Genomic DNA, 19,537 nt, shown 5'->3' on the forward strand with positions numbered 1-19,537 from the left:
ACCTGCAGCCATGTACCCTGGTGGCAGCAATGCCTACAGAGGGAAACACTGATAAGCTCAGAGCAAAATACTTTCTAGAAAATTCTTAGGAAGAATTACATGTATATGTACCAAGAAGAAGCAAATTCCCCAATAATTCAGGACCATGAACTTGAAAATGGAGGCGCCCAGTCCTGCCTTCTAAATTCTAAAGGTCCAATAGTTCTTTACAGCCTAATATTTGTGAGACTAATGGCAGGTTCCAAATTTAGCATTAAACCCTAAACATGGAAACTGAACTATCAATCTGATTATTCTCCAACAAGTGTTTCATAGTTTTCCCTGTTTTCTTCTTTTTCATAGTCCAGTGGCACTGCTTCCCTCACAGCTCGTGAGCCTTGCCCCTGCCCAGAGGACAGAGCAAAAGGAGCTCAAACCCCAAGGAATCAATATTCACTTTATAGGACACCCATTAAATTAGAAGTCAAATTGGTGTGACTGGGTGGGCCTGAAGATTATACTACTGCGAGCTGTACATTGGCCTGGCAGGCAGGTACCCAGGCCCTTTCCCTTCTGTCATAAAGACCTCTTCCTGCCTTGCTGCTCTTAGAGGAGCATCAGTAACTGCTGAGGACACAGCCCTGATGGATGGCTTTGTCCTCCACACAAGGCTCTCCAAGGCGGCTTTGCAAGGATGGCCTATTCCCTTCCCCACAGTTTGGATTTTAAGGCTAACATGCAGGCTGCTGGGAAAGCCACCCAGCTCCCCTCATTGAGGGAAGCAGGCGAGGCCTAAGGGCTGGCATTCTGGAAACAGGGCCTACCGCCTCTGGACTTGTGTTTAAAGGCCTTGTGCTGTCCTGGGCTCTGACCTGCTCCCTGATCCAAGGGCAGTGCTAAATGGAGTTCTGTATGAGATCAGCAATATTTAGCGATTGGAAGTTTGACAAAATGCACTTCCTCATAATTTATTAAAGTTGCTAATACATTTTAAAAATACGTGAAGAACATAGAAGCCTCTCGCTAATACAGCGCAGTGCATTAACCCTCCATTGATTTTGCATTTCAGTTTCAATCGGAGTAAAAGCCAGAGTCCTCACAATGACCAGGAAGCTTCACCTGGTCACCTCAGTCTCCTCTCTTTTCTCATCTTAGTCACTGTTCTCAGCCATGCTCACTCTGCACAGCCATGCTGTCCTGGTTGCTGTTCCCAGAACATTCTTGGTGTCCTTCTGCATCAAGACGTGCACTTCCTGTCCTCACCCAGAATCCTCCAGACTTGCTCCATGCCGCTTCTACACCTCGCTCACATGGAATCTTCTCATGGCAACCTTTTACGGCCACCCTATCAAAAAAATGAGTTCTCCACTTACACACTGCCTGTCCCCGCTCAGGTTCATTTTCTTTCCTAGCACTCAGCACCATCATACTCGCCGTTTTACTCATTGATCTTGATGAGTGTCTGTCCTGTTCCCTTAGAATGGCAGGAACTTAAAAAAAAAAAAAAAAAAAAAGGCAGGAACTTTTGCCTGTTTTGTTCATTGCCTTATCTCCAGTGTTGAGAATAGTGCCTGCCACGGAATAAGAATCAAATATGCACTGAATGAATGAATGAATGCTTGAAGGTGGTAGTGAATTCTGCCCAAGCATATGATCATTGGAAGCAGCTTACCATGGTGTTTTCCTTCTACTGAGATAATCAGCAGCTTGGACACTGAGTCAGCTACTCGAGTGTCAGGGCTTCCATGTGGGAGGAAGGAGGCTAGATGACAAGGGCCAAGGGAGTTTGTCCTTGGTCTTGGCTTTTGAGAGAGCTAAGTTTGAATCCTGGCTTTGCCATCTACCAGCTCCATTACCTCTGACAAGCTTTTCGCTTTAGGTCAGCTACTTCCCTGGGCCTCAGTTCACTCAATATGTAAAATAGAGGTAATGATACAAAATCGTAGGGTTGTTGCAAGAATCAAGGTCAAAGTATGTTAAATATAAAGCAATAGAAAGCCCTCGCTAAAATGAAACCTATTTTCATATATATATTATTCATATTAATTTGTAGAGTTTGCATTATTGGTAAAGCAGGAATTCATCTCCTTTTTGGCATTTTTATTTTAGGGAATACATTGAATCTATTTTAAGACTCTTTGCAAAAGTATTTTTGGTCTTACAGGGGGAAAACCCTCCTAATGTATACTTGTAGCAAGTTCCAGTATATATCTATACTATGTAAGGACACAAAAATGGACAGAATAGCATCTGAAGCAGTAAAAACCACCTTCAAGACACATCTGTTTGCCCTTTAGTCTCATCCCACTAGTTTGACAGGATCTTGCCTTGAGATGCTAATGTCTTTCAAAAATTCATTTGTTAAGCAAATCTTGACTGAACAGTCTCTTGGGCACTGTGCTCTGTACTCTAGCCTACTCTGAGTGGCCTGAGCAAGCTTCTGCTCATAAGCAGTGGACAGTGCTGGCCTGAGATGGGAACCAATATTGACCATGGCAATAGCAGGCACGAGGGTCCAGTGCTGTCCCGAGGGGCAGATAGATGGAGCAGTGCAGAGGAGAGAAAAGCTTCGTCCGGGGTGGCAGGGGAGTGGTTGGAGAGTCACTCATGTGGAGGGAGGTCAGCTAGGGGGAAGGATAGAGGAGGTGGACAGTTCTCCACCCTTCACCCTCTGCTGTTAGGGAAATGCCCTCCTCTGGGTATTTAGGCCTTTTCAATAAGCAAGGCATTGATAGACGCCTAAAACGCACATGCTTAAATCTTCCACTAGTTATTATATATTCCATGTGTGTACCTGAAATCCAGGTGCCTCATTTTGGCAGATCTGGGAAACTTGTGGTCTCCTTATAGGAGCCCTGTGACTGCTGGTGGTGCCTCTTTGTGCCCTAATAGATGAGATGTACAATTAGTAGTTTGATGTATTGAAATTCAACCATATGTATAAAGTGTACTTGCTCATTTTAACTGGGTTTGTAAAGGTGTATGATTTATGAAACATTACATGAATCCTTCTGGCTAATACTAGATTTAAATATTACTTATTACTTTGGTTTCTTTCCTTTCTTCTATTCCTGTGTATATGGGTTGCAGATCTGTGTGTCTAGACATACTGAAAGGTGGGAATTGTTCTACACAGATTTGTATTCACTTCAGCCTAGCACACTTCCTAACACATGGCCAGAAGTCAATGATTTTATATTCAGAAAGGGTGGTGATTTTGGACCTAGGCTACTTGGTTCAAATCTGGGACTTTCCCTTTATCAGCTGTGTGACTTTGAGCAAGTTATTTAACCTCTCTGTGCCTTAGTCCCCAAATGTGCAAAGTGTAGATAAGAATAAGACCTACTCTCAAAGACTTACTGTAGACACTAATGGAATCATTCCTTTAAAGCACTTAGCACTATGCTTGTCTCACTGAGGATACAAGTGTAGTTTTTTACATAATTATATGAACATGTGACAGAAATACAGAGATTCAGAGAAATGGGTCAAGGGTCGCAGTTCTGAGTTCAAGTCTTGGTTCTACTTCTTGCTACCTGCCTGCCCAGATGCTTAGTCTGCCCAGGCCTTATTTCTGCCATCTGCCAAGGGGAGACATTGACAGTATCTCCCTCTTGCACAGGTCTGCCTGGGGTTATGCTTGAGCATGCAGTAATAATAATGGTGTATTCAACAAATATCCCTGAGTATTATTACTATATATATATATATATATATATATATATATATTCCTTTCTCTTTTTTGAAAACATTAGACTCTGTAATAATGGGTAAATTCAGTTTACAAATAAAATCTACCAGTGGTTTCTGTGCTTCAGTATTGACCTAGGAGGAGTGGATGGGGGATATTTGGGGTTTGCAGAGGGAAAATACTTCTTCCACCATTAATAAGGAGGCCCAAAGAGCACAATGTCATATCTCACAGTGAGACCTCATATCTCACTGTTTGGTTGGATGTGACCGAAGCTAGTTCAGCCCCTGGGCCACGGAGATGCAGACTGAGATGCGGAGGTTGCTGCCTCAATGTCCCCACCTTCTTTAGGTACATCCTGGAGAGGAAGCATCCAGTGGCAGGAAGTCTGAGAAACAGCAGCAGAAGTCTAGTGAGGTTGGCTACTTTGGAAAGTCCATGAGCGGCTGGAGGCAACAGGACCAAAGTGGGGCAGAACTTTCAGGTGCAGCCTGGAAAGATGCAGGTTCTTAGACCTGGAACCCAGAGGCAAAGGGATAAGCCCCATGGGCCCCTCAGACATAGACCTGCAGTACCCAGTGGGTGAACAAGATCACGCAGAAGGAAAACAGTTGGGGCCTGGGACAGGACAGCCATCTCGTCATCAAAACTGGGGCACCAAGGCTAGATTGCTCAGGACAAAGACCGAGGGTCAGTTCAGGGTGTGTCCTGGGAGTGGAGACCTAGGTGGAGGAGCTCTAGCCAGGCCCTGGGTGAGGCAAGGATGAGAAAGAAGTGAGGCAATTGGGAAGGTTGGGTGAGGGGATGACCAGAGCAGGCCTCTTCTCTTTACTTCCTCCCCTGCCATTTATACCCTGTCAAAGGACCCACAGAGGCAGCCACAAGGCATGAGTGAGTCTACAAAAATGCATATTGTTTGTGAAAGCAACTTCAAAATGCTGGCCACATTTACCCATTTGCTTTGATTCCCCTCCTACTTGGCTGAATGAGTCCCACCCTCCATGACATTTTAATATCAAGGACAATTTTTATCAAGTCATTCTCTGTAACCAGAATATAAAAATCATCCCAGCATTTCTCCTTGAGAATGGATCTTCAGAGACTCAGTGGGCCTTTACGCATTACTAAGGAGTTTCTTAGTGAAACATTTTGTCTTTTACTAAAATAAATCTCTCCTGTTAAATCTTCCATATGAAAAATCTGATAGCATTTAGGCTGACTAGTTTCATTGGTAGAAATATCCTTGTACGTGTTAAGGATTTGGAAGTTGTTAAAATTTATTTCTGAGTGAAGAGGGGGATCTTATTTCCCAAGATCATGAAAAAATTAGAATATGCATTACAGAGCTAAATCCTAGTGTCAGAAGACGAGTGTTTTGGTGGTGTAACTTCCAATCAATCTGATGAAAAAAACCCCATACCATCTAGCACCTCTTACCGATGACTGCGTTAGTTCCCTAGGGCTGTTATAGTAAGGGTTATACACTGATTGGCCTCCAGCAATAGAAATTTACATTCTCACAGTTCTAGGCTAGGGAGTCCAAAGTTAAGGGGTCAGCAAAGCCATGCTCCTAATGAAAGTTCTAGAAAAGTCAAATTTCTGTCCTTTCTCTTCCTCTAGTAGCTTCAGATGCTCCTTGGCTTATGGACAGCCGTCTTCTCCCTATGTATTTCATATCGTCTTTCCTCTGTGCATGTGTTTCTGCATCCAGATTTCCTCTTTGGATCAGAACAGGAGTCAAACTGGACCAGGGTCCACTCTGAGGACCTCGTCTTCACTTGATTACATCCCCAAAGACCTTGTCTCTGAGTAAGGTTACTTTCAAAGGTACTGTGAGTTACGACTTCAGCATATCTTTTCAGAGAGACAAAATTCAGCCGAGAACACTCACCATCCTGTATCACCTCCCTAAAGTTCATTTCACAGAAAGTCATCTGTTTTATTTTATACCAGCCTTTCACATATTGGACCAAAAATCTGTCACTGGGTGGCTTCATCCACAGACCACAAGGAGCAGAGGAGAGAGTGCATGTTTTAGTAAGAGAGGACCAGAATGCAGCCTGATTGACTTTAACATGACCTTGGGAAGTACCTTTACGTCTCTCTACACCACCTTTTACTTACCTTTAAATCGGGGTAACATATTACAAGAATGTTGTGAAGCTGTAATAAGATAATGTGTGTGAAGATGGCTTTGTAACGTGTGATATGAATGTTCCATTGTGAATTTCTTAAAAATGCCTCTGTAGAGGGTGGCAACACAGAGTGTGAGGCCGGTCTTCCTGGATAACAGCTCAGCTCTGCTGCTTCCTAGCTGTATGACCTTGGGAGGGGATCACCCCTCCATGCCTCAGCTTCATCCCATAAAATGGGAATGTTAACAGTATCGCTTTTAAGAGCTTCTAGTGAAGATTAAATGAGGATGATCTTCAGAAGCACTTAGAAAATGCCTGCTACACGATATGCATGGCATTATATAAGCCTTTGCTATTTTTGTCAAGGGCAGGGCCACGCTTCTTGTCCTGTGTGCAATGGCATCCCAGTTTCTTGCATAGAGCAGATGCGCTGTAACCAGTTGTCAGATGGATAAAGGAATGGAGACACCTCCTAAGTCCCCTCCCACCACGTAACTCTGCTCAACTCCTCCAGCTAGTACACCGCCAGTGCCCATGCAGTGGTGCAGTGTGTGTCCTACATCTTCCCAGGTTGGTTTTTCTAGACAAAGTGCAGCCTCCCTCTGCTGTAATTCAGGTCTGCAGGTCGTTCCCAAGCCACCAGATGATCCAAACCAGTCTAAGAGGGACGTTCTTTTCCTTTGTGACTCTGCATGAATGCACGGTTAAAAAGGATATTCTGGTTTCTCTTCTCCCAGTCTGCCTTCCTTCCCCCCATCTTTCCCAATCTTCCCCTCCTTCCTGCCCAGCCCTTCCCCCACTTCTTCCTGGAACCATTCCCATCTCTGACACCAGCTTTGTCAGGAATATATTCATCATCAGCTGTGCTTTTCAAAATAGTTTGCCATAAGCACCTCCCAGGTGAGCAGCATCCAATCACAATTCACAGGAGCCAGGTCTTAGAGGGCCCCTGTGGTGTCACATTTAACTCTTTAATTGCTGGGATCCTGGAGTGTAGCTGCTGGAATCTAGGGGAGACACTGGAGCAGCCTGAGAGGTGGGAAAAACACTTGACATGACACCAGCTTGGGACAGCAGCTATTTGCGACCTGGGACAGAAGTATTTTCGGTATGTTAATAAATGGCACAGGTACATAGGAGACACCTGCCAGATGTCACCCTCTAAGGCCAACTATCTGTCCCTGTCTGAATTCCAGGGAGCTGTCTGGGTAGGCAGGTGATTTATTAGAGTGTTTCAAATCAGTATGAAAAAGACTATGCAATAACAGACAGAGGGCAATAAGGTTCTGTGCCTTCTTATGGATACCACCTACCCAAAAATTGCCCAGCTTCTGGAATTGCTAATGCCTGATGATAATAAAAATAGCAGCCAGTATTTTTTTTTGCAAGCATTTACTTTGTTCCTGATATTATGTGAAGTCCTTTATAAGGCTTCAGGAATTTAGCCCCACAGAGTGGTTGTTAATTACCCTGGCTTGCTTTAGTTCTCCAAATGCCCACCTCTCCTTTGCCCTACCTACCCTCAGCCTGACTAGATAATCCGATTGATATTTTCCAAATGTATTTTTTTTTGGTACCGGGGATCGAACTCGGGACCTTTGCACTTGCGAGGCAGGCGGCGGCACCTCTGAACTAAATCTCCAGCGATAATCTGATTAATAGCTTAAATGTTAAATGTCCATCTTCTGGAACATCCCTGACCCCAAAACTAGGGAGAGAGCCCCCTAGTTTGTGCACACACAGAACCTTGTATCGCCCCCATCATGTCACAAGCTCGGCACACAGAAGGACTCAGTGTGTACTTATGGAAAGAGGGAAGATCACTGGATAGCCTGCACTGAGTGCCCCCTATGTGAGTGAGGGTCCTGGTGCTATGTACTTAGGGAGAATACAGGGTATAGAAAAAGGCCTGCTCTCCCCTACAGGGAAAATCCTAGGGCTGTGATATGAATATTTCACGGGGCTTCTAGCTCATCCATGGTGCTGCATGCATTTATGCACATGGTGTCAGAAAATTCTATAAAGTCAAACGGCCAGTAGACCAATTTCTTGTTAGGTTTCTGTGTTATCACAGTCTACACTAACTGATGTCCCTCTGTGACTCGGAAGGCATTTATATTCCAGCTAGGGAAAATAATTTTCAAATGAAGTCTCTGGTGCGCAGAAATTTGTTTCCTTGAATCTCTAGAGAAGCAAGAGGCTATTTTTGGTTTCATCAGTTTCTCTTAACTGGCACATTTTCAATTTTAACATGTAAAATTAAGAGAATGCACGATCCTTACTAGTAAAAGTCAGGGCTTGGCCCCTTCAGTGGAGAGGTAAACAGTCATCCCCCCCCCCCCACCAGACAGCACCAGGAGAAACTGGTACCAGAGAAAATGTCCAGGCAACCAAAATCCATTTAAAGGGGCAGATGGGATGGGAAGTTGAATTGGTAAACTGTAAGCAATAGACCTTCTTTACCTTTTCTCTCCATTTATTCATTTTTATGTTTTATTTATTTAAAACAATCACAAAATTAATGACATATGCCAAAGTCAGTAGTGCCAGAAGGACTAGGGTAGTTGTATTGGCATAATAATGAATGAGTCTCAGATCTCTTGTAAAGCACCTGTGGTAGCCTTAAGGTTTTCCCAGCCCTCTGGTGATAACAAGCTGCCCTAAATGCAAATCCAGAGATAAGAAGATCAGGCAGGTCCAGCTAAGAAAGGTGAAAGTACTGATCCTGGGGGTGGGGGCAGGCGAAGAGCTCTGGACCGATTATCCATAGTGAAGGTAAGGCAGTGGAGTGATCCACTGGGCCTGGTGTGGTTTTCTGGGAAGGCACCCACCTGCTTCCCTGGAGTCCCACTTTCCCATCCTCCCCTAAACTTGTCATTGTGCCATAGTTGGTGGTGCTAAAATTACAGGTGGTGATGACTGCCTATCAGCATTTGTGATTGCTCCTCTTTACCCATCTGGCTACCCTGCCAAATCTTGCCTAAAATTTTCTACAGGCTTCCTCTATACCATAGAAGCAACAGAGAAAGAGGAGCTCATCCCAGAAAAGAGATTATAAATATTCCATTTTTATCTCTCTTAATAAGTACAACATTTTATGCTATTTACAAAAAAAGTATTGCAATGTAGTCTATAAAAATTGACTTGTAATAAAAATTGAACCAAATAATAAATTGGGCTTATTTTAGATTCATGCATAATGTTGATGATATGGGCAGTTGTTCACTTTGATGGAAGTTCTGGCTATCGTTTGCTTATAATGATTTCCCAAGCCAACAGATTAGACGGATATAATCCCAATGCCCTTTTGCAGTTGTATTTTATTTGTTAAATTATGTAGTTGGAACTGATAATGCAAGGAATTCATGTGGCTCAATTAGTTTATTTAAATTCAAAAGAACCCTAAAAGCCTAATCTGTCACTTGCTTAGAGTACAGCTATTTCAGTTCCATAGTTAATGTTATAAATTAAGCTCTGATGTAAATAACCACTTTATTCCCGACACTTTCACTTGCCCATATCCTTCTGGAAATTATTGGAGGAAGAAGAGGCAGTTCAAGCTAAATGTTAAATTCAGCCGTGGCTTATTTGACTTCAACCTAGCAAAATGAAGAACCTATGAAAACCAGCTATTTAAATCATAACCCACCTTGGTTATAACTTAAATCATAACCTTTGAAAGCTTTTGAAACTTTGAGGAAACTGAGGCTGTGAACATCTAGTACATCCACCTTGTGGTGTCACTTAGAAAAGCTGGCTTCACTTTCCTTGGCTCAAGGACCAACATAGTGGTCTATTTGATGGAGGTTCTCCCTTCTGAGCTGTGTACACTGTTGGTACTTAATAAATTCTCCTAGACCTAATCGATTTTGACTTAATTTCCCATTGCTGCTAATGCTTCTCATGCCTGGCCACACTGACTTCTCATAATTCTCGGAACACATGTGGACTGTTGCCAACAGACATCCCCAATTTTTTACTGTAACTGTTGACATACGTGGCTTTTCCCTTTAACTAGACCAGGAACATTCAAGGGGAAAAGAGATGTAGAAAAAACATACATAGGAATTTACATTTTTTTGAGCAACTTCTGCTGTCTCTTGGGCTCTAGCATCTGTTGGAGGGCATTGGGATATGGCAATAGGATCACCCCCACTTTACTGAAGAGAAAATTGAGGTATGGACTGTTATAAATTGCTTGCAAAAGTTCACATGGCAATTTGGAGATGAAACCACAATCAGAATTGCAAGATTTTCCTACTGCTTTTAACCCTAAGTTAGTCATGCTTCATCGATTAACCCTGGCAAATCTCAGCAAGGAGATAACAAAGAAAAACATATCTGAGGCTCTTTGAAAGAGCAATGACCAGTGTTGGCAAGAATAACAAAGGGTTAAAGAACTTGGTAGACAGGCCAGACAGATGCACAGTAATAAAAGAGAAAAAAAAAAAACCCTGAACAACTGTTAGGGAGGTTGTTTTAAATATCCCATATTCTTATCCACTACCCAAAGAAACAATTAATAGGAACAATAATAAAGCTTAAGGAGCACCTAGTATGTGCCAGGAACTGTTCAAATCCTGTATATGAAATAACTCAGACACACCAACTTAAACATCCCATGGTTCCTCTTATATGACAAACCCAAAATACAAAGAAAGAGCAAGATAAAAGATAGACGATGGGAAAAGGGGAGATGGATCTTTTGCAAAAGGGAAGAGCACTAAGAGATGACCGGGGAAGGATGAAAAGGAATTAAGAAGAGCTACGTACATGTACCAACTTCCCACGGAGAATCATTAGCTACTCCAAATATGTACTAATAAAAAAGTAAAAACTTAAAAATAAATGTCTACGAGGTAGGATCTCTCATTGTCCACATTTTACTTGCCCAAGATCCCATGGCTTCGAGCCCTAGTAGTTGGGTTCCACAGTTTAAACTGCTTACTCTGTCATTTAAACTGCTTCTCGAGAATTCCCAAGGCAGAATAGACTTTGGGAATGTTACTCTAAGGCCAGAGCTTGCATCCCGACCTCCAGGTCTCAGGAGGTCTCACGTGTGGGGAATATGAGGAATCTGAGCTCTCCCATGGCTTTTCTATGACCAGCGCTGAGGTCCAGAGCAGGCTCCAGTGCTCAGTGTCCCCCGAAGGCTGCTTTTGGAGCACATATCCTGTGTCCTGGAAACCTGTTGTTAAACAGCTTGGCCTGCTCATTCGAAAACATCACCTGCTGAAAGCAGTGAGTAGCTGAGACAGAGTTGGGACAGATCAGTTTGTGAGCTGGTCCTTACCTGGAATCATTCTCTCCAAAGGGGCCGTTTCAGGGTCTGCTGACCAATGTTGCAGCCATGCAAAGACAATTAAAACTCTCCCCAAGTAATATAGTACATACAGCAGGGGCTTATTAACTGCTAAAATTGTAGATCCTATGACATCCATTGCTTTTCCCATGGATAACTAATAGGATATGGTTGTCTGTTCACTATTCCTATGTGTAAATAATGCTCCTATTGTTAAAGGGAGGTTCTCTAACAATCTTCCAATTAATCTGTTTTGCTTCCATATTTTAAGTGACTTTTTCAATTAGGAGCACACTAGAAAAAGATTCTAAAAATTACTTGTTTAAAAATAAACAATTAGAAAATTTCATTTTCCTATTATGCTTTTTCTTTCTCATACCAACCTGATTCTGAAGTCTTTTCTTAGCCAAAGCTGTCTTTTTCTCATCCCATGCCATATAATTTAATGGCCGTGTAATTCTCATAGCTCCAATCTGTTGTTCTTCCAAGTACATATTACAGTTATTTAGCATCTTTCTTCATCCTATTGAGAACCAACATGGGTATTCTGTATTAGAGTCCTTCATGGTTGCTTATTTTAATAAATTCAATTCAGCTTGGAATTCTAACTTGATTCTAACCATTGTCCCTAATCTAAATATTCCTGGAGAAGAGATTTCTTTGGGATGTAGAATAAACTGCAAAACTCCAATGTACACTCTGAAAGAATTCTTTTATTATTTTTAGTCAAGTGGTCTCCAAATAAGATGAGCAATAATGAAATTAGAAATGTAAAATCGAATAACCAGGAAGAGATTTAAGTGTACAATAATGCATAAATCTGATTGTGTTAATCTTCTACTGAGAAACTCTCAAAGGCTATGAAGTTCACACCCCTTCGCGGGGTGGGGCTCTGAAGTCCTTGCTGCCTGGTGTCAGCCCACCACTTCCTGCCTTGCTCTCCCCAGCTCTTCTCCTCCTCCCGCCCCTCCTGCCCTCCAGCCTAAAACTGCTTTCCAGTTCCCAGAAGACACCTTCCCGCGGCATATTCTCCTCCACTGAGTGTTCTCAGTTTTTATTCCTCCCCAACATACACACAACATGTGCATACACAATACACACAGTACACACAATACACATACCACACACAACACAGAGGCACAATTACACAACATATACAACACCTACACCGCACACAACACACACCTTATACATACAATATATGTACACGACATAAACAGTACCTACAACCTTTACAACACAAATACCACACACACAAAATATACACCGCACAAAATACCTATTCCACACACAACACACAAACCATATATACACAATATATGGGACAACATTCAAAATAAACACAGTACACCACTCACACATACCATACACAATACACACTGTGTATACACCATATACATGTACAAAATACACAGCACAACAATACACCACATACAATATATGCCCAATATGTGTGCATAATACACAGCATACACCCCACACACTACACATACTGTAAACACGGCATATGTCCACATAAACACATATACACTTTGCCCACCACTTATTTTTTTTGCCTAGTTCCTCCACATCCTTTAGGTCTCAGGTGAAATACTTCTCAAGAGACCTTCCCTGATGCAGCGGCCTCAGGTCTGACTACTCCCACTCCCATCCCCTCCAGAACACATATTATAGTTTGTAATTAGACACCGATGCATGGCCAGATTTGAGTAACATCTTCACCACTAATCTGCAGGCTGGTCTTTTTTTGCTCTTCTTTGTTAACTAACACAGAACACAATGCCTGCCACATAGAAGGATCTCAAGAAATATCTGTTTAATAAATGAATGAATGAGATCCTAACCTAGAATTATACAACCACCTGCTGTTTCTACACCTGGCCTGTCCTACTCATGGTGAGCAAAGGCCCCCAGGGCTTATGTGGCCCACGAGCTAGACCCTCCATGTTAGCCCTTGGCATGGGCCTTCTCACTGAGGCTGCAGTTCCCGAAAGACTCAGCAAGCACTGACTTGGTGCTCCTGTCTCCATCCTTCCGAAGCTGAGCAGCCCCAGCCCCCAGGGCTGGACCCTGCTTCCTTTATCCCTGGGGAAGCAGTGTCTCACCAGGAAGTGAAAGCTGGAGAGGAAAGCATTAAAACTAGGCAAAACCTAGCACCCACAGGGAGGATTTTTCCAAGACATTTTTGTCTTTATTTCTTAGACTAAACTCAGGAGATACTGCTTCTGACACTTCTGTTTTGTTTCATGATGATGTACAAGGATGCTTTACATGTCTGACACTGCCCTCTCATTCGGTTATGACAACTTGCTTTGATAATCAATAGTTTTTGTGCAGTGATGCACAGCCTGAAAAATCTTATGCCTTAATAAAACCTTCCATACCAATTGTTTACTGTGTCAGAGAGCTCATTATGTTTTGACAGTTGCTTTTCCTTTAGGACTTTAGAGTCCTTTAGAGTCCCTTAACACAAATTCTGTTTCCTGGAGTCTCCAAGTACTTCCATGCTTCAGACATCCATGGACCATGGACCAAAATTCTTCAGAATATGAATGCCAGATACAAGCAGGGCTCAGGGCTGTCTCTTTAAATATAGGTACTTGCAGAAATATCATGTAGAACTGAAAATAACTTTAAACATAAAATACGTGAGTAAGCATTACTAAGTAGACTTTCTCATGCTTTAATGAGAAATTTTGTTCTATATGGAAGAATCAAAGAGACAATTGAAATACTGCTAAGTGCATGATCCCATACTCACTGGAAACAAAATATTATATACAATTAATTTTTCTTTCTTTGACATTAATAACAACATTTACTCAATGCTTACTATCTGCCAGGCATTTCTCTAAACTGTATGCATGTATTAACTCATTTAATTGCACAACAGCCATTGGAGGAAGACATAGTAATTATTCTCATTTTACAGATAAAGAAAAAAACAGGTAATCACTCAAAGTCATATAGTTAGGAATGGCAGGACAACCTGAGCCCAGAACTTGTGAGCTTTGCTATCCCTGTGTCTTCCTACTGATAGATAAGCTGGGTGAATATTTTTTTAGCTCCCAAATCCAGATAGAAACAATAAAATTTTATTATGCATGCTACTATTTTGTGAAGGGTAATGCTAGATTTTTATTTTCCCTAGAGTTTAACCATTGCTAATAGACAGTTTGGTATAATGACGAAATTGAGGCAGATAGACCTGGATTTAAAATGTAGCTCTGCCATTTCCTATATGACCTTGGATGACTGCCTTATAATTCTTATCCCACCTGCCTTTTGGGGAAGCAGAGATCTTTACTGTCATTGTAAGGAGGAAATGAGATAACCATATATAAATTGACTGGCACATAGGTGATCAATAGCTTTCTTTATTCCAAGTGTAAGAAGACATTGGGAAATTACATTAATTGTCATGAAAAGGAAGATTTGTTCAATAAATTATGAATTTAGTGTTGTAAAACATATGCTCCTAGCCAAAAATAGTTACTGTCTTCCAAGAGTTACAGTCATATGAAGGGATAACAGCATTGTTAAGAAAACTACATTTTTCCAACCAAATTGCAGTTTGTATGAGCAGTTACAAAACATGACTTTAAAAGACTGGTGATCAAATTAACAATCAAATGAATGTACATACCTTATCCTGCTTGTGGAAAGGTGGATATTTCACTAATTCCATCCTTTTTCTATAGAATTCCGCTTTCCCAAACTCCTCTATTAGAGCTCTCTGCATATTTGTTTACACAGACCTACAGGTGCACTTTGTATATACAAATCTCCATAGGTCAACTGCCAAGTAGTGTTTGTGGCTAAAGAGAATGTCAACTGAGGGTGCCAGAAAAAAGCCTGAGATGATTTAGCCTCAATCCAAGAAGTGCTATTCTGTTAATCCTCCTGCGTTCAGTTGACCGGCAGTAGCTATGTTTTGTATCCTATGACCACCTCCCATCACCAGTGAAGAACTGCTCTTGGGATCTGACATAAAGGCAGCAACTCAGAGACTGGTCACACAAGTGCACTGTAGGAGCTATGATGTCCTGGAGAGCTAACTAACCACCTGAAAGACTCAGGCCATTCATTGTCCAGATAGGGAACAAAGAGAAGTAAAATAAGAGATGCCTGAAGCAAGTTGACAGGGATGGAGGGACCCTGGGAAGTCACAAAGCAATGAGTACAGTTAGGATCTTAATAATAATAATAATAATCAAGCAGATTTACCCAGAGAAAGATGGAGAGAAGAGCAGCTATTCCTGGGCTGCTTTAATTGAGATTAGCTTGCAGAAGTAGTTCCAGTTTACTCTGTCTTTACAGTAGACTGCACAATACACGTCCTAGGATGTCTATTTGTACATAGAATGATGACCAAAAACATCTGCAATATGAACTTGAGAAGGAAACCCACTGGCATTGCCCACTGCTATAGACTCTTATTAGACATCTTGTTCCTTCTAATGCCCTCAGTTCCCACCTTGTTATCTTACCCAGGAGGGTGACATAACTGTGAACGCTACTGAGAGCAGACCCTTAGGACAGCCAGGGTTGATGGCACAGACCTCCAGAGCTGAGCACGGGATACATGTCTGTCCGTCTCTATGGCAGTGAGGAAAGATTCACACACCATAGAGGAAGCTTCAACTGCCAACAGTGCAGCTAAAATTAGTGGGAATCAGAGTGAGAACTCCAGATGTTTAGAATTAGGATGACTGTAAACATTCATTCCTCCAGATCTACCAAACTTGCTTTTAAAATTATTTTTATATCTGGTAAACAAACCCATATTCTCTTCTCCTGGTTGCAAATGGACTGATTCTTTAGGGAGTGATAATGCTCAAACTGCTTCACACAGTTTGCTGTTCTTTCTCCAGCAATTGCATAATTCACACATCAACATGATTCTCACAATTGATAGTTTTGAAAACTTGGGGATTAAGTGTAAACACTGCCATATGCAGTAACTCTTCCAAACTGGTTGTATGCACACCTGGCACTGAGGGTTTTTGTTATTTTCTGTTTTGCCATCTCCAGTGTCCAAATGTTATTGTGGCCATAAACACTCCTCGCTATATCATGTCATGACATTAAATTTGATACTCCTGTCATGGGGTAGGATGGGGGTAGAGGGTAGCAGCCTTCATACAACAAAGTAATGAGTTGCAGGGGATTACCTGAGTTCATGCCTAAGATCTTCCCCTCTGTACCACCAAGAAAGGTCAGCTCCTGTGCTCCCACTGCTACTGCATCGACAACCTGAAATACGGACATCCTCAGCCAATATGGACACACACTGGACATGCTTACTCCTGTCTCCACTGCACAACGCTGTCTCATAATTATTCTCATTTTGACAGCACTCTTGCATGTACAAACCAGCAGGTTCAAAGGCTGATGGTCACAATAAATGTGCCCTTCTGATTGCCTTCCATCCTGTCTATGTAGATGATCTTTTCCTTTACTCTCAGCGGTCACATTCCTGTGGAATCTATTGTCAGGGTTTCAAGGAAAGACGGAAGGGAGAGAGGGAGGGAGGAGGAGGGAGAAGATAGGAAGGTGGGTGAAAACCCTGGGAATCTTCTCTGTTCAACAGATTCAAGCACCTTTGATAATTAGGTACAATTTGATTCAGTCCTCCCAGTACACACACACACACACAAACACACACACACACACACGCACCACAACCTTTACTGTGGTTACTAAAATATGGAGTGAGTGTAAATTGATCGACATGGGAGTTGCAGGCTACTCTTAATGCTTCTAACCCCAACATATTCATTCTACAGGGCCGTTGTTCAAGAGAGAACTGCAAGTATCTTCATCCTCCGACACACTTAAAAACTCAACTAGAAATTAATGGGAGGAACAATTTGATCCAGCAAAAAACTGCAGCAGCGATGCTCGCCCAACAAATGCAATTTATGTTTCCAGGAACTCCACTTCATCCAGTGGTGAGTGTGTCTTAGCTAAGATCGGCTAGCTGATTAAAGTGCTGCTACAGGCAATGCCACAGTGACCTAAGATGATGTCTCCTCCTTTTCTCTTTGGTTACAAATAGAGCTTTGAAACTCCATAGATGCTGAAAATAGTTATTTTTTAATTAATGAAAAATGTGTGGAAACAGAAGGCAAAGACAATTTCTAATCAATATGTGTGTAAAATATGCATCACTCCAACTCTTTCTCATCAGTAAACTTCTCTCCATTGTAGAAGGGAAACAGTTCTGCATTTTCAATGATAGTGTGGGTTAATTATGTACAGAAGAGGTTGTGATGCCTAAGTTACTTTTAGCAATGTAGGAGAAGTATATTTAGTTCCATGGTATCATTTTTATGGTGGAAGAAAGTGAGAAATGAGAGGTGAATGATTTTCCAGTGCCATGTAGGTGATGAACTGGGAACCTTGGACTTGAACTCAGGTTATCTAGGGTATTTTCTGCAGCATGCTCCAGCAGGAGCCAGATTACAGCTCCATAAAACAGATGCCAGAGTCCCATGCCAGGAGACTCTGCCTAGTCACTGTTCCCAGCTGTACAGGCCTGCAAAGGGTGTGGCACCTGGGATAAGAACCACAAGTTCACGGCCAAGGGAGTAAAGTAAATGAATATGTATTGTGTATTATGTGCTCCCTGACTGCAATATTTGAAGGTACTTCCTGAAAGGTCTAGAAATTGTTCTAGAAACAAGGCCCCAGAGGAAAGGGTTGAATCTGACTTCAGTGGGTTTCTTTTACATTTGTGAACTATTTGTCAAAAACAAACTAATTTAAAAGAAAACAACAAGGCCAAAGTGAGTGAAATTTGCTTCTTTTAAAAAAAGTACACAACACAAAGGATTATTGTGTAAAAATCAGTCCTTATTGTCAGAAAGGTCCGTGTGACTGAAAGCTGCTGAATTAAAAGGGAGAGCTGCCAGTGAGTTACGTTTTCTTACTCTGCCTGTGAGAAGGGCTGGGGAGGGTGGGGGTGGCCAACAGGAGAGGAGACAATCTGGGCCGGCTGTGAGCAGTTCTGCTTATCTTCAGGTTTCTTTACCACAGAGCCAGAACTGGTTTTGCAGAGTTTAAATAAAACAGCCAGGGGCAAGGGCCTAGAATAAGGAGTCCTTTTGGAGGTCAGTCCTTAAAGACAGCACTCTTTTTGGGGGTGGAAAACCACATAGAAAGGAAGTGAGATTGGATGAGGGAAGGCTGCCTGGAGGAGGTCTCAAATATATGTATCCTTCTGGCTCTATTTTTTAAAAAATTAATTTTATTGGTATAATTTAGGTATACAATATAATGACATTCATCATTGGAAATTTGTACCTTTACATAATCTACCTTGGTTCTTATTTCTTCTGTCTCTATTTAAAACAACATATATATATATAATTTATGGTTTTCTTTTATTGATACACACATATAAATTATGGTATTAAATTACTCAAATGCTAAAATAATGTAGTTATGCATATTAAATAATGTCTTTGGCAATAAATTTAGATCCAGCAAGGTCAGCATAGTAACAGGACATTATGTGTCTCGTTCACTTAAGTCAGACGCTTCCTATTTATTCAGAATTAATAAGAATTGACCCCAGTACTCAGTGGCAGCAGTGTTAATATGAAAATTCCACTCTTACCATTAACTATTGAAAGTCATGTTTACATATTTGTCTCAAATATAGAAGTTAATAATCACCATTTCTCTACAAAAAAAAAAAGGAATGTTAAGTTTAAATATTTCAGTAGAGGATTTTAAATTACAAGGATTATTAAAACAAAAAATGTGACAAGTCTAAAAACTATCAACTCTACCAACAAATCACTTCAGAATTTCAGAAATGGTAGTACCCTAGCACAGTGTACTCAGCTGAATATTGATTGGCCTCAAGAGTTTCCTGGATCCTATACATGTCACCTTATATGGAAACAAGGTGTTTGTAGATGTGATTAATTTAAGCATCTTGAGACAGTTCTGTCCTCCTGGATTAATGCAGTCACAAGTGTCTTTCTGAGATGGGCAAAGGAAAACTTGGCACAGACAGGAGGAAGGTACCATGTCCACAGAGGCAGAGGCTGGAGTGATGTGGCCACAAGCCAAGGAACACCAGCAACCAGCAGAAGATGGAAGCGATAAGGAACACACCTTCCCAAGAGCCTCTGGAGGCAGTGTGGTCCTGCCATCACCATGGTTTGAGCCACTGAAACTGATTTTGAACCTCTGACCTCCAGAACTATGGAAGTGTAGAATAAACTAGTCTACACGCTTGTGGTGATTTGTTTACAAAAAGTACAAGCAACTGAATAAATACAGAAATTGCTTAAGAAAAATAATAAACAGAGCAGCAAGAATCACTTTTAGTTCTCCAAGTTAAAACTCTGTAAAAGCATTAAGGACATTTTTCCACTCCTTCCATCCACCCACACCTGAATTCCTACTGAAATT

At 41.6% G+C, this 19,537-nt stretch overlaps 1 protein-coding gene across 9 annotated transcripts in view; it reads left to right on the plus strand.

The window, feature by feature from the left end:
• The window catches only part of Mbnl2 (muscleblind like splicing regulator 2), a 153,215-nt gene that overhangs the window by 83,727 nt on the left and 49,951 nt on the right, over positions 1-19,537 (plus strand). For all 9 annotated transcript variants that reach the window (XM_004870848.4, XM_004870844.4, XM_004870849.3 and 6 more), the window contains one exon: positions 16,897-17,061. In XM_004870848.4, coding sequence (XP_004870905.1) covers positions 16,897-17,061 — 165 coding nt within the window. The remainder of the gene's footprint in view (positions 1-16,896; positions 17,062-19,537) is intronic.

The sequence above is a fragment of the Heterocephalus glaber genome, unplaced genomic scaffold, assembly GCF_053883595.1.
Source record: "Heterocephalus glaber isolate CG9 unplaced genomic scaffold, H.glaber_assembly_v1.0 deba00001577, whole genome shotgun sequence".
In the NCBI taxonomy this organism is placed as follows: Eukaryota; Metazoa; Chordata; class Mammalia; order Rodentia; family Bathyergidae; genus Heterocephalus; species Heterocephalus glaber.